Source organism: Rhinopithecus bieti, unplaced genomic scaffold (assembly GCF_001698545.2).
Source record: "Rhinopithecus bieti isolate Rb0 unplaced genomic scaffold, ASM169854v2 scaffold_3043, whole genome shotgun sequence".
NCBI classification, from domain to species: domain Eukaryota; kingdom Metazoa; phylum Chordata; class Mammalia; order Primates; family Cercopithecidae; genus Rhinopithecus; species Rhinopithecus bieti.
In genome coordinates, this window is record NW_016804580.1 from 1,544,603 (window position 1) to 1,560,115 (window position 15,513).

The following is a 15,513-nucleotide window of genomic DNA, read 5'->3' on the forward strand; positions in this document are numbered from 1 at the left end:
GGAAGGAAGGAAGGAAGGAAGGAAGGAAGGAGGGAAGACTTAAAATATCTAAATGCAAATATAGATATACATATAGGTTATTTTTAAAAATTTCCTCCACACATTGTAGTAACTATATGTATGATTTAAATAACTCAGTATCCTTGTAAGCATAATTGTGAGTGTTTAGAAAAACTCTCTGAAGTTTCTAAATAGAGTAAGTTTTATCAAGAAAGTGCTACCAAGATAGAAGAGTAACGCTAATGCTCTAAAAGAAAATGGAAAAAAGTGGCTTCATTATTGTTAAAAGAGATGAAGAAATAAATATGTTCTCATTTGATTAGCTTATGACATTGGAAGTACAACTGAGTCATAATTCTTATGAACAAAAACCTTGATAGAATGCCACAATTTGCAAATGAATTCTTATATATTTTTCCAAAAATTCATTCCACCTGTATTGCAAGTCAGTCTCAGCAACAAGATTAGTGCTTAAGCTGAGAAACATATTGAACAATGAAAAAATGTTCTTGATCAGTTATGTAACTTGCAGCTACTTACTTCAGAGTTATGATACTAGGATTTATAGTCACAAGATTTGTTTTACTGCCAACATCTTTACTAACATCTCCTGTGGTTGGGGGGAGGTTACACCTGAAATTTGAAAAGAAAATCATTTTCAAAATAGAACTTGTAGAAAAAAGATTGTATACACACATATGGACACACACACACACACACATATATATATCAAATAATTGTCCTTATGTTGGAGAAATCATTGCTATTAAGAGACCCTCAGAATCCATCTAGTTTCTATTTTAAATTATTTACTTTAGTAATTACTCAGTTCTTAGTTGACATTTCAATGTTGTATAAAATACACACTTTTTTTTTTTTTTTTTTTGAGACAGAGTCTCGCTCTGTTGCCTAGGCTGGAGTGCAGTGGTGCTATCTGGGCTCACTGCAACCTCCGCCTCTTGGGTTCAAGCAGTTCTTCTGCCTCGGCCCCCTGAGTAGCTGGGACTAAAGGCATGCACCCAGTTAATTTCTGTATTTTTAGTAGTGATAGGGTATCACCATGTTGGCCAGACTTGTCTTGAACCCATGACCTCAAGTGATCCACCTGCCTTGGCCTCCCCAAGTGCTGGGATTACAGGCATGAGTCACTGTGCCCAGCTAAAATATACAAATTTGATCAATGCTTTCAATATGGATAATAACTTTTATAAGTATCAAAACCAGAAATAGCAATTACACCTTGTCTAAATTTAGAAGAGTTCCCAATCCTTTTATTAAAATTGTTATTTATATTATTTCTATTGATTATGTTCCCATAGTAGTATGATCACCAATTTGCATATTCTTTAAACCTTGATGTACTGTGACTAAAGTTATACGGTCTACCAGAAGCAAAGACTACATTAAAAAATCAAAACCTCCCGATTCCCATGTGGATAGTTTTGTCACCAAATTATAGTGTTAATAAATAAAATCCTAATGTTCTTGTAGTGATGTTTTCATACCGATGTTCTCATCTTCCTTTGAGTACTAATTTGCTTTTAAATTGGAAAACAAATAAAGAATTCTAATTTTGAGTAATTATATTCTTGTCACAAAAAAGGAAAAATTGGTTATGACTTTCTAAATATCATTTACTGAATTTCAAGTAGCAAGGCTAAACATAAGGGAGCATCTTTGAGTGCTTCCTAAGGAAGGCTGTTCAAAATTGATGTGGTCTATAACATGACTGAAGGTGAAATAAGCCGTACCATGTCCTATAAAACACATGAATGAATGAAACATGAATTTCCCTCATTGATATAAAAGCTATGTCAGAAAATAAAATAAATACCGCACCTTGGTAAAATAAATATGAATCAAATATTGCTAATAAATATTAAATGATAAAGATTAATCATAGGTACTAGGGCATAAAAGTGACCTCACTAGTGGGCCTCCCATAACAAATGTTCTTTCTAGAATAGTCTTATATTCTTTTGAATAATCAAAAGTGATTTCCAGTAGAATATCATAGGAGACTCCATAGGGAGGGGTATTTTATAGAGGAAATACAATAAGTTTTGGCTTAAAACTTAAAAGAAAAGTATCTCAGTATATATTTAATTTATGAGTCTAAAATAAATGCCCGTGTTTCTAGATTCTACTTTTGCTGATGCCAGGTATTTTCCTAAATATAGACTATACACACACACACACACACACACACACACACACACACACAAAAACAGTAGTATAGGTCATGGTTTGTGTTATACATATATACATATATATTACATTTAAATTATATAACAGCATTATATGTTATTATATATGTATATGCATAATTTACGCAATATTCATATATTATATATAACACGTATATATAATATGTAATATATAATATGCATGTATATTATATATAACATGCATATATAATATGTACTATATAATGTATATCCATACTATACATATATAACACATAATACTGTTATATAATTTTACTTATTATATAATATGTATATATAATATGTAATACATGTATACATTATACATAATTATATATACTGTTATACAATTTTATACAAAATATATGCATCTATGTTATTATAGATGTATAATATGTATGCATATGTTATATAATATGTACATATGCAATATATATTATATTACATATAATACTGTATTATATAGTATACAATATACTATTATATATTGCATATTATACAATATACAATATATAATATATAATACAGTATTATATATTTATTATACATGTGTGTAATATGTAACATATAAATACTACTAGATTATATGTATTACAGTATACTACAGTATATACATGATTAAATATATTACTACTGTAATATATATGTATACATACAAGTATAGTCATATATAGCAGTAGTATATATAGTAGTCATTACCTAATTTTGTTCCTCACACACTTAATTCATAGTTCCAAATCTTTTGAAATGAAAAGTAAAAGTTTGCTTTATGAACTATCAACATGCAGCACCAAAATAAGTACAGACTTAAAAAAATTAAATATATTTTAGTGACACCAAACACGTCTAGCCCTCATTTTACCTTTCAGTTCAAATGGCTAGCTTTAAAGGAAATTCTATATTCAAGAAAATGCCTGATATCAGCAAATGTGGAATCTAGGAATAAGACAATTATTTTAGAATTATAAATGAAATATCTGCTGAGATATTTTTCTTCTGGGTTTTAAATCAAAACTTATTGTATTGCCTATACTCGCTATAAAGTATAATGAATGTTTAGGCCTGATCCTCATCACAGATGTTTCGGGAATTTTAAGCCTATAAAAAATCTACTGCAAGAAGAATTATCTTCCTTATGGCTTTTTCACACTGAGTACTTGAACAAAATGGGTAAACCATTCAGATATTGGTCATTTTAACACCAATCAGGAAGACCACATTCAATAACTGTTGCACTGTCAGGTCTATTGTGGCTTTATCATTACCTTCAGCACAAAATTTAAAAATGAGATTAAAATTGGGAGGGAGCTGTTTACTAGAAACTGTGTTTCTTTTTCAATGGCTTAAAAGGGCAGCATTAAATCAAGAAGGATCAAAGCATCTCCTCTGGTGTATGAAATCAGTGCTCCTAAAACAGGAAGAACTAGACTTCCACTTACTCTTTAAAAAGGTGCATTTCAATTGAAACCCATCCTCAGATGGATGAATTACCTTTCCATTACACTGAGAGAGTGGAGATGCTTTGGTATGGCTTATTAGTACAAGGAACGCATAAAAACCATTTTGTTTCTATTTTTGCATGCTAGCTGACACTCAGATTAAAAGACCAGAACTTAAAAGCAGTACAAATTTGTTTTTTAAATTGCAAGCCAGAAAACGAAATAATGATATAGTTTGTATGGCTGTAAAACGTCTTGATCAGCATTTTCCCAAGTATTGTCTAAGAACAAAACATCCTTGAAATGCTCTGTTAAACAAAAACAAAAACAAAAACAAACAAACAAATAGAAAAATATCTTCAAGGTCAGGTGAGTCTGGGACATGCTGCCCTCCGGAGTCCTCCCATGGTAGCCAAGGTACCCATGAACGTGCTGAACGCTCTGAAAGTTCCTGCAGTACCAAACCCTTTTTCACCACAACTTCACCCAGAGTTTCCTGAACATATATAAACATAGCACATTTTGATTCTTCTGGTATTGACATTCTGAGGAACTCATGAGCCATATAACACTTCAGGAAAAACTTCCCGGGTAATTAGTAGACTTTTGTAACAGAGCTCAAAGGTGAAAATATACAAAGGATATCTTTACACTGTCCCCCTCTGAAATACCCAGCTGATCTTTTGTTTCAAAGAAACCAATTTGACAGATCTTACCTAAAAACGAAGTCAGATTTATCTATTTCAGCTCCACAGAGAGACTTATTCAGAATTCCCCCATTTCCGACCACTGCACACTGATTATAAGGGTACTCCACAAAAGGCTGGGACTAGCAGGAGAAAGTGGAAAACTACCATGAAATACCGTTAATTTTAGAACCATAGACAACAGCTTAATTCTAGTAACTTAACTTTTTATACATGCTAAGGAGAATAATAAGAACAAGAAAAAGCAGCAGCCCAGTTTGCTAATCAACTTACTATGACTTAGTATAAAAAATCAGCTGGGACTGGGCACAGTGGCTCATACTTGTAATCCCAGCACTTTGGGAGGCCAAGGCAGGTGGATCACAAGGTCAGGAGTTCAAGACCAGCCTGGCCAAGATGGTGAAACCCTGTCTCTATGAAAAATAGAAAAAATAAAAATAATTAGCTGGGCGTGGTGGTGGGCGCCTGTAATTCCAGCTACTCGAGAGACTGAGGCAGAGAATTGCTTGAATCCAGGAGGCGGAGGGTGCAGTGAGCCAAGATGGCACCACTGCACTNTATGCATCTATGTTATTATAGATGTATAATATGTATGCATATGTTATATAATATGTACATATGCAATATATATTATATTACATATAATACTGTATTATATAGTATACAATATACTATTATATATTGCATATTATACAATATACAATATATAATATATAATACAGTATTATATATTTATTATACATGTGTGTAATATGTAACATATAAATACTACTAGATTATATGTATTACAGTATACTACAGTATATACATGATTAAATATATTACTACTGTAATATATATGTATACATACAAGTATAGTCATATATAGCAGTAGTATATATAGTAGTCATTACCTAATTTTGTTCCTCACACACTTAATTCATAGTTCCAAATCTTTTGAAATGAAAAGTAAAAGTTTGCTTTATGAACTATCAACATGCAGCACCAAAATAAGTACAGACTTAAAAAAATTAAATATATTTTAGTGACACCAAACACGTCTAGCCCTCATTTTACCTTTCAGTTCAAATGGCTAGCTTTAAAGGAAATTCTATATTCAAGAAAATGCCTGATATCAGCAAATGTGGAATCTAGGAATAAGACAATTATTTTAGAATTATAAATGAAATATCTGCTGAGATATTTTCTTCTGGGTTTTAAATCAAAACTTATTGTATTGCCTATACTCGCTATAAAGTATAATGAATGTTTAGGCCTGATCCTCATCACAGATGTTTCGGGAATTTTAAGCCTATAAAAAATCTACTGCAAGAAGAATTATCTTCCTTATGGCTTTTCACACTGAGTACTTGAACAAAATGGGTAAACCATTCAGATATTGGTCATTTTAACACCAATCAGGAAGACCACATTCAATAACTGTTGCACTGTCAGGTCTATTGTGGCTTTATCATTACCTTCAGCACAAAATTTAAAATGAGATTAAAATTGGGAGGGAGCTGTTTACTAGAAACTGTGTTTCTTTTCAATGGCTTAAAAGGGCAGCATTAAATCAAGAAGGATCAAAGCATCTCCTCTGGTGTATGAAATCAGTGCTCCTAAAACAGGAAGAACTAGACTTCCACTTACTCTTTAAAAGGTGCATTTCAATTGAAACCCATCCTCAGATGGATGAATTACCTTTCCATTACACTGAGAGAGTGGAGATGCTTTGGTATGGCTTATTAGTACAAGGAACGCATAAAACCATTTTGTTTCTATTTTGCATGCTAGCTGACACTCAGATTAAAAGACCAGAACTTAAAAGCAGTACAAATTTGTTTTTTAAATTGCAAGCCAGAAAACGAAATAATGATATAGTTTGTATGGCTGTAAAACGTCTTGATCAGCATTTTCCCAAGTATTGTCTAAGAACAAAACATCCTTGAAATGCTCTGTTAAACAAAACAAAACAAAACAAACAAACAAATAGAAAATATCTTCAAGGTCAGGTGAGTCTGGGACATGCTGCCCTCCGGAGTCCTCCCATGGTAGCCAAGGTACCCATGAACGTGCTGAACGCTCTGAAAGTTCCTGCAGTACCAAACCCTTTTCACCACAACTTCACCCAGAGTTTCCTGAACATATATAAACATAGCACATTTTGATTCTTCTGGTATTGACATTCTGAGGAACTCATGAGCCATATAACACTTCAGGAAAACTTCCCGGGTAATTAGTAGACTTTTGTAACAGAGCTCAAAGGTGAAAATATACAAAGGATATCTTTACACTGTCCCCTCTGAAATACCCAGCTGATCTTTTGTTTCAAAGAAACCAATTTGACAGATCTTACCTAAAACGAAGTCAGATTTATCTATTTCAGCTCCACAGAGAGACTTATTCAGAATTCCCCATTTCCGACCACTGCACACTGATTATAAGGGTACTCCACAAAAGGCTGGGACTAGCAGGAGAAAGTGGAAAACTACCATGAAATACCGTTAATTTTAGAACCATAGACAACAGCTTAATTCTAGTAACTTAACTTTTATACATGCTAAGGAGAATAATAAGAACAAGAAAAGCAGCAGCCCAGTTTGCTAATCAACTTACTATGACTTAGTATAAAAAATCAGCTGGGACTGGGCACAGTGGCTCATACTTGTAATCCCAGCACTTTGGGAGGCCAAGGCAGGTGGATCACAAGGTCAGGAGTTCAAGACCAGCCTGGCCAAGATGGTGAAACCCTGTCTCTATGAAAATAGAAAAAATAAAATAATTAGCTGGGCGTGGTGGTGGGCGCCTGTAATTCCAGCTACTCGAGAGACTGAGGCAGAGAATTGCTTGAATCCAGGAGGCGGAGGGTGCAGTGAGCCAAGATGGCACCACTGCACTCCAGCCTGGGTGAAAGAATGAGACTCCATCTCAAAAACAAAACAAAACAACAGCAACAAAAAAAACCAGCCGGGTGCAGTGGCTCGCATCTGTAATCCCAGCACTTTGGGAGGCTGAGGTGAGAGGGTCACTTGAGGCCAAGAGTTTAAGACGGGCCTGGGCAACAAAGCAAGATCCTGTCTCTACAAAAGTAGAAAAGTGGCTGAGTTTGGTGAAGAGCACCAGTAGTCTTTGCTGCTTGGGAGGCTGAGGTAGGGGAATCACTTGAACCTAGGAGTTCCAGGCTGCAGTGAGCCGTGATTGCACCACTGCCCTCCAGCCTGGGCAACAGAGCAAGACCCTGTTTCTTAAATTTAAAAAAAAAAAAAGTATAAGTAAAATAAAATAAAATAAATCATTATGTGAACCTGTTTCATTTCTCTTGAGAGAAATAGACAGCATAGAACACATGGCATAATGTAATAATACAAAATACAGTATCATGTATTTTTCATCACATAATTAAGGAAAAAAATTAGAATGGCAAAACCCCATATTCTGTCTTTCTGATAAACAAGGACATTTTCAGCAAGAAAGAGAAAATAAAGAAATTAGGAAGCAGCATTAAATCTATTCTAAGGCATAAAATTAATAGGTGATTTAGCAAAAATTTCCTGTGCTTCTTAAATAGTTAGACCTTCAGGCTCAGTAAGGCATTAGATTTATGCCTGCCATTTCTGTGAATGACCAGCCAGCGTGCTTCAGGGAGGTCTACCAATTGGACTGACATATTTCACATTAATTTCCAAGACCTGAATCTTTTTTATTCCTTTTAGGACCCGGCCTGCTTACCCCAGAAGGTTTCCTATTTTCCCCAAGTTCTCTGCAACCTCGAAATCTAACTTTTCCATTCAATGGTGTTACTTCCCCTTTCCTGGTCACCTTCCATAAAGTAATAATGTGACCTCGAGCCCACAGTCGGGGTACCAGCTCATGCTTCCCAGTGACGAGGTCCTGATCTACTGATTTTGTCTGTAGGATTAAGGTGTAAGTCCTCGAGAGCAGAGAGGCTGTTTGTTATTTTTAATTTCCTCTCATTTCTCCCTCCCCATCTTGCGTAGTGCAATGTGCACGGCTTTCAATATCCATCTCATGGCCTTCAACAAGCTCTCCCACCTTCACACACACACACACGCACACTTCACACACTTCAACAAGCTCTTCACCCTTCACACAAAAAGGTGGCTTTGTGAATAAATCTTATTTCTTTTGCAAAACCGGTATCACAGTAATTAATTGACTGCACGTGCGCAGAACGAACCTGACCCTGGCCTGTAAGCATTGAAGGGGCCACTGGTAAATATTCAGGAATTTTGTGAGTTGTTTTTTTAAACCATTGGTCACTAAAAATTGTCCAGGATGGGGGTATTGACGCCACTGAATTTGGCAAAGTTTACAAAATCAAGGCACGTCACCCTTGCCAAAGTCAGTTTACCAGCCCCACTGGCAACAGTCCAGGGCTGACATGGTTCTGAGCAGCCCAGAATGACAGAAGATGCCCCAGAACCACCGTGACTGCTGTCTGCCCCGATGCTGGCTCTGGGAGCTGCCCAACTAGCAAAGAAACTCAGTTTCAGCACAACTCTCTTTGTAGGTTTGTCTTTGAAACGTAAAAGTCATATTGCGCTTTTTAAGCAAGAGGCACTATTTCAGATACATACTTTATTAGCACATTTAACCTACACAGCAAACTTTTGAGTATTTTACAGATGGGAAAATGGAGGCATGAGTCCAAGTAACAGACAGAAAGTGGCAGAACTGGGATAGGAACCCAGACAGTTTGCCCCAGAGTACCTGCTCTAAACCACTACACATTATTGTTTCTCACAATTCCATGGATTCAAATGATAACTTAATGATGTATAATTATGTATCTTATTCCTTGTTATATCTGCAATGGCTAGCAGAGTGATTGGCTCTTAAATGAATGGTTCCCAGATACCTCAGGCTATTTCATGTCACTGAACTTCTAGCTCAAGATGTCTTCAGCCAGTATCTACTAAATGGTGCCACCATAAATTCTGAATTTTATAGATAGGGTAGGATGCAAAAATGCAAATAGGCTCTTTATGGTGTAAAATAGAAAAGATTACTGAAGGAAACATATCTGAAATTATGCACTCACAATAATGAATGTTTTTCTCTGGTTTCTTGGTCAACCGGGAGGAAAACATCTATATGCTTTAGTATCTCATGTTCCACATGAATTTAAATAAATTACAAACCTCAACATTTCCTTAAATAAACCTCCTAAGAAAATGCAAATTTGCACACTCCACTGCCTGCTCATTGCCCACTCTGGTTGAAAATCAAGTTTTGGTTTTTTCTCTGCAAGTAACTTAGCAAAGTTTGTGGAGGAAGTGGCTGCACGTCATTTCATCAAAACATTTAATGCGATCTTCTTGTGTGCCCAGCAGTTCGTTCCAGAGAGTTGCATGCAGAAGGGCAGAGTAAAGCAAAGTGGGAAAGAGGACATCTCCACCACAAGCCCCGTCCATGAAAGGAGAAGCTGGAGCAACACGAAAAATGGGACCCGGTGCTGCAATTGGTGCTGTATTGACTGCAGAATTTCCTCTCCTCAGTTAAAAAAAAAAAAAAAAAAAGTATAAATTTGGAAAGTGGATGCAGTTCCCAGTGGCATACATAATTATCAGGCCTATATTAAGTGAATCCTTTCAAAGGGCCAAATGAGGGTAAAGTAGTTGCTGCTCCTCTGTTCTGGTCAGTGAAAAACATGGCAGACACTGGCAAAACCTGAATGGATGAATGAGTGAAAGGGTTCACTGTCAAACTTTCCAACGCTTTTCCTGATAGGAAAGATAAATACTCTTTCCTTATCATCTTTTCAATCACTGGTCATTTCAGGGCATCATGAGAATGCTTTATGAGTTATATTTTTTGTTCCCTTTTACTTCCAGAAAATATACAGTATTTTTTCTCTATCATTTTCTATTTATTTCTTATTCATACTCAACAAGTTATTCTTCCTCTGAATCCTAACATAAAAAAAAAAGGGGGAACAACTTACATGAGCAACAAAAATTAGCTGAAAGAGGTCAAAGTTCCAACAAAAGAAAACTGTAAGAATCTCATATCCTACAGTTAGTATACTGCATATGTAGAGGGATCCCGTTTTGACCATCTTGACATGGTCTAACTGCTTTTTAATGGAATCGTAGAAAGATGTTGGAGAGTGTATGTTTAGAAGCAATGAGATGTTTATGTTCCTCAGAACCAAAATTTCCCCAAGTGAGGATTTGTATTAAGGGTCGAGTTTCTCCTCACTGTGTGAAGTTGGCTTTTTATCCTATCATTACTCATTTTTCTAATTTTACAAATAGGTAGTGAATGCATATACATACTGGGAAATGTTCTAGGGGTTTGGGATATATCAGTGAACACAGCAGACAACAATCTCTATCTTATGGTGGGTACGTTTATTGACTATAAATCCTCACCTATTTACTTCCCAAAGATGAGCCACATAAACGCACCGTTCCTTGTGAAGGAATTGATTTAGTCACCATAACTGACAATTGGAAGAATCTTATTTGAGGTGAAAAATGGCCGTCTTCACAAGCCTCAGTGATTACTAAGCAGGAAGCCCAAGCGTCTCATCTCATTCGAAGAAGAGTCTGGAAGACTCAGGACTGGAAGAGCTTATCATTTAAGATATAAATAATCCTTCCCTACAGAGCCACACCGCATTCAAAATGGCCCTTTTAAAAAATGGCCCACTATCCAAATTTTATACAACAAAACAATATGGTATTTTAATTGATTCCATCATAATTGTAAGTTACAGCTTAAAGTAAAAGAAAATTCACCTGAAATGGTACCACAACCCACCACAAATCTTTACTCACCACTGGAAACATATGAAAATGTTCTTTTAATTGGGATTTCCTTTTTGCTTTCCACCTCGTAACTCATGTTAGTCCCAACTGGAGTGTTATTCTGAGAAACAACAAAGTTTTGAACAGCATCACAGCAGGAAGCAAGTTTTGCTCTGCAAAGGAAAAGAATAAAAAGGAAGCCAAGGTGTAAGATTAAGAAACGAAAATAGACACACATGGATGATGCAAAAGAGGATTTTGCCAAGACTGACTATTCAAAAAGAAGATGTTAATTCACAAAGATGATTTGTTATTTTTCCTCCAGGCTCTAAATCCCTTGAGGATTGGGAGCTGACTCTCTTTCTTAATTTTTTTTTTTTTGTCTTCTTTAGGTCTTAATTCTTTTTAATTTTTTTTATTGTGAACTTTAAATTCAGACAAGGAGGTTTGTTACATAGGTATACCATGTGGCCATGGTCGTTTGGCTGCAGCCTATTAACCGCGTCATCTAGGTTTTAAGCCCCACATGGGCATTAGATATTTGTCCTAATGGCTCTCCCTCCCTTACCCCAACAGGTACCAGTGTGAGATATTCCCGCTCACCTGTGTCGCATGTGTTTGCTCATTGTTCCACTCCCACTTATGAGTGAGAACATCTGGTGTTTGGTTTCTGTTTGCTGTGTTAGTTTGCTGAGGAAGATGGCTTCCAAGCTTCATCCATGTCCTGAAAAGGACATGATCTCATTCGCTTTTATGGCTGCATAGTATTTCAATGATGTATATGCTGGGCCATATTTTCTTTGTCGCAGTCTATCATTGATGGGCCATTTGGGTTGGTTCCAATGTTTTGCTATTGTAAACAGTTGCTGTAGTGAACATACGTGATAGCATGTGCCTTTATAGTAGAATGATTTGTATTTCTTTAACTATATACCCAGTAATGGGATTGCTGAGTCAAATGGTATTTCTGGTTCTAGATACTTGGGGAATCGTCACACTGTCTTCCACAATGGTTGAACTAACTTACATTCCCACGAACAGTGTAAAAGTGTTCCTATTTTTTCACAGCCTCAACTGCATCTATTTCTTGACTTTATTTTTGTATTTTTTGAGACAGAGTCTCTCTCTCTCACGCTGGAGTGCAGTGGCATGATCTCAGGTTCACTGCAACCTCTGCCTCCTGGGTTCAGGCGATTCTCCTGCCTCAGCCTCCTGAGTACCTGGGATTACACATGTGCACCACCGAGTCCTCGCTAATTTAATTTTAGTAGAGAGAGGGTTTCACCATGTTGGCCAGACTGGTCTCGAACTATTGACCTCAAGTGATCCGCCTGCCTCAGCCTCCCAATGTGCTGTTTCTTGACTTTTTAACAATCGCCATTCTGACTGGTGTGAGATAGTATTTCATTGTGGTTTTGATTTGCATTCTCTAGTGACCATTGATGATGAGCTTTTTTTCATGTTTGTTGGTTGCATAAATGTCTTCTTTTGAGAAGTGTCTGTTCACATCCTGGGGTTGTTTCATTTTTCTTGTACATTTGTTTAAATTCCTTGTAGATCCTGGATATCAGACCTTTGTCAGATGGGCAGATTGCAAAAATCCCATTCTGTAGGTTGCCTGTTCACTCTGATGCTAGTTTCTTTTGCTATGCAGAAGCTCTGTAGTTTAAAATCAATGTGCAAATATTACAAGGATTTCTATACACCCACAATAGACAAGCAGAGAGCCAAATCATGAATGAGCTCCCATTCACAACTGCCACAAACAGAATAAAATACCTAGGAATATAGCTTAAAAGGGAGGTGAAGGACCTCTTCAAGGAGAACTACAAACCACTGCTCAAGGAAATAACAGAGAACACAAACAAATGACAAAACATTATATCCTCATGGATAGAAACAACCAATATTGTGAAAATGGCCATACTGCTCAAAATAATTAATAGAGTCAATGCTATTCCCATCAAACTACCATTGACATTCTTCAAAAAAACTAATTTAAATTTCATATGGAACCAAAAAAGAGCCCATATAGCAAAGACAGTCCTAAGCAAAAAGAACAAAGCTGGAGGCATCACGCTACCTGACTTCACACTGCAAGGCTAAAGTAACCAAAACAGCCCTGGTACCGGTACCAAAACAGATATATAGACCAATGGAATAGAATAGAGGCCTCAGAAATAACACCACACATCTATAACAATCTGATCTTCAAAAAACCTGACAAAAACAAGCAATGGGGAAAGGATTCTCTATTTAATAAATGGTGCCAGGAAAACTGGCTAGCCATATACAGAAAACGAAAACTGGACCCCTTCCTTACACCTTATACAAAAATAAACTCAAGGTGGATTAAAGACTTAAATGTAAAACCCAAAACCAAAAAACCCTAGAAGAAAATCTAGGCAATACCATTCAGGACATAGGCATGGGCAAATACTTCATGACAAAAACATTAAAAGCAATTGCAACAAAAGCTAATTTTTTTTTGACAGAGTCTTGCCCTGTCCCTCAGGCTGGAGTGCAGTGGCACAATCTAGCTCACTGCAAATTCTGTTTCCCAGGTTCAAGCAATTCTCCTGCCTCAGCCTCCTGAGTAGCTGGGACTATAGGCACTTGCTACCATGCCCAGCTAATTTTTGTGTTTTTAGTAAAGACAGGGTCCAACCATGTTGGCCAGGCTGGTCTTGAACTCTTGGCCTCAAGTAATCTGTGCTCTCAGCCTCCCAAAGTGTTGGGATTACAGGCATGAGCCACTGCACCTGGTAGTTTTTTGTTTGTTTGTTTGTTTGTTTTTAATCTCACTAGACTTCTAACTGGCCCTGGATCGTAGCATGGTGACTTGGCAAGATCAATGGCAAAGCAGTTAAACATACTTATACTCAGGCAGGAACCTTCTTATCAATAGAAAATGCTCATGAATGTAACATTTTTAAAAATACAAAGTTTCTTCTGATGATACCGTTATAACACTAAAACAAAAAATGAGAGGCTTCATTTTAATGATTTTATAATAATTATAAAATACAGAAATTAAGTTAAGAACAGTATCACAGTCACTAAAACAATACATAATCATTTATTGTAAGTCCAATAAAAAAAGAAATATCTAATACAGTGAATTTTTAACTGAGGCAAATTTAAAGTTGCCATTCCTTATAGAAAGCCCAGAGAAGCATAAATTAATACCAAGCTACATTTCAAAATGATTACCATGGAGTAAAACATTATTATTAGAATGTAGACCTAGGAAGTGCTTTCAAGGATCATCTGAGTTAACCTCCAACCTCTGGTAGGTGCACGCAGAACTACTTAGAATTCATATTTCATTTCTTCAATTCTCCAACGATGTAGATTCCTAAAAGTCTCTTGATAATTGTTCCATGGTTTAATCAACCTTAAAGTCAGAGAGATTTCTGCATTTGCACAATGCAACTATGTTTTCATGTAAATCCATTTTACTTGTTAGGTTTTCCTAGAATCTCCTTATAAAAATACTTCACGTACTTGAAAATGGAAATCAGGCAAAGCTTTAGCCTTTTTCGGTCTTGAAGAGTTTACAGAATTTTCCCTTCTCTCAGGTTTTCCTCATATGACCAGTTTTTCATGATTTTAGTCATCTCATTTATCTTTAAACCTCAACTTATTTCTCCATATTACTGAAAAATCTGTATCCAAGCTGGATCCAGTCATAAGACAAGAGTCAGTGAATATTCAGCAAGAAATGTTGATGGTAGTGAGTCATTAGAAATAGTCCGTCCTCAGCCCACACTTCTATTATTGGTTTGGTCCTTAACAGTAAGCTTCCATACATGTTTCTACTGAATTTTGCCCTTTTGAAAAAATACAATGATCTAATTTGTCAAGGTCATCTAAACTTTAGTCTTCTGAACTCCAGTAATTCTCAAGGCATGAAAAGTAAGTGTGATATTTGCACGTCAAAGTTAAGGTTTTTAACAATACTTCTTATCAGTTGACTTAAATAAGTTACAATATTCGTTAAAATAGTATGTCCTTCTTAATTGGATTCTGTCGCCCACTTATTGTTTCTTTTTGTATTTTACAACCTACCGTTTAAAAAAGATGGTTCGGCCGGGCGCGATGGCTCAAGCCTGTAATCCCAGCACTTTGGGAGGCCGAGACGGGCGGATCACGAGGTCAGGAGATCGAGACCATCCTGGCTAACACGGTGAAACCCCATCTCTACTAAAATACAAAACTAGCCGGGCGAGGCGGCGGGCGCCTGTAGTCCCAGCTACTCGGGAGGCTGAGGCAGGAGAATGGCGTAAACCCGGGAGGTGGAGCTTGCAGTGAGCTGAGATCAGGCCACTACTGCACTCCAGCCCGGGCGACAGAGCGAGACTCCACCTCAAAAAAAAAATAAAAAATAAAAAATAAAATAAAAATA

The 15,513-nt window shown here is 36.4% G+C and overlaps 1 protein-coding gene across 1 annotated transcript in view; it reads right to left on the reverse strand.

Moving 5' to 3' along the window:
• The window catches only part of ST8SIA6 (ST8 alpha-N-acetyl-neuraminide alpha-2,8-sialyltransferase 6), a 140,477-nt gene that overhangs the window by 4,079 nt on the left and 120,885 nt on the right, over positions 1-15,513 (reverse strand). The window contains 4 exon segments of the mRNA XM_017869194.1: positions 541-633; positions 4,363-4,475; positions 11,136-11,154; positions 11,156-11,278. Of these exon segments, the coding sequence (XP_017724683.1) occupies positions 541-633; positions 4,363-4,475; positions 11,136-11,154; positions 11,156-11,278 (348 nt within the window).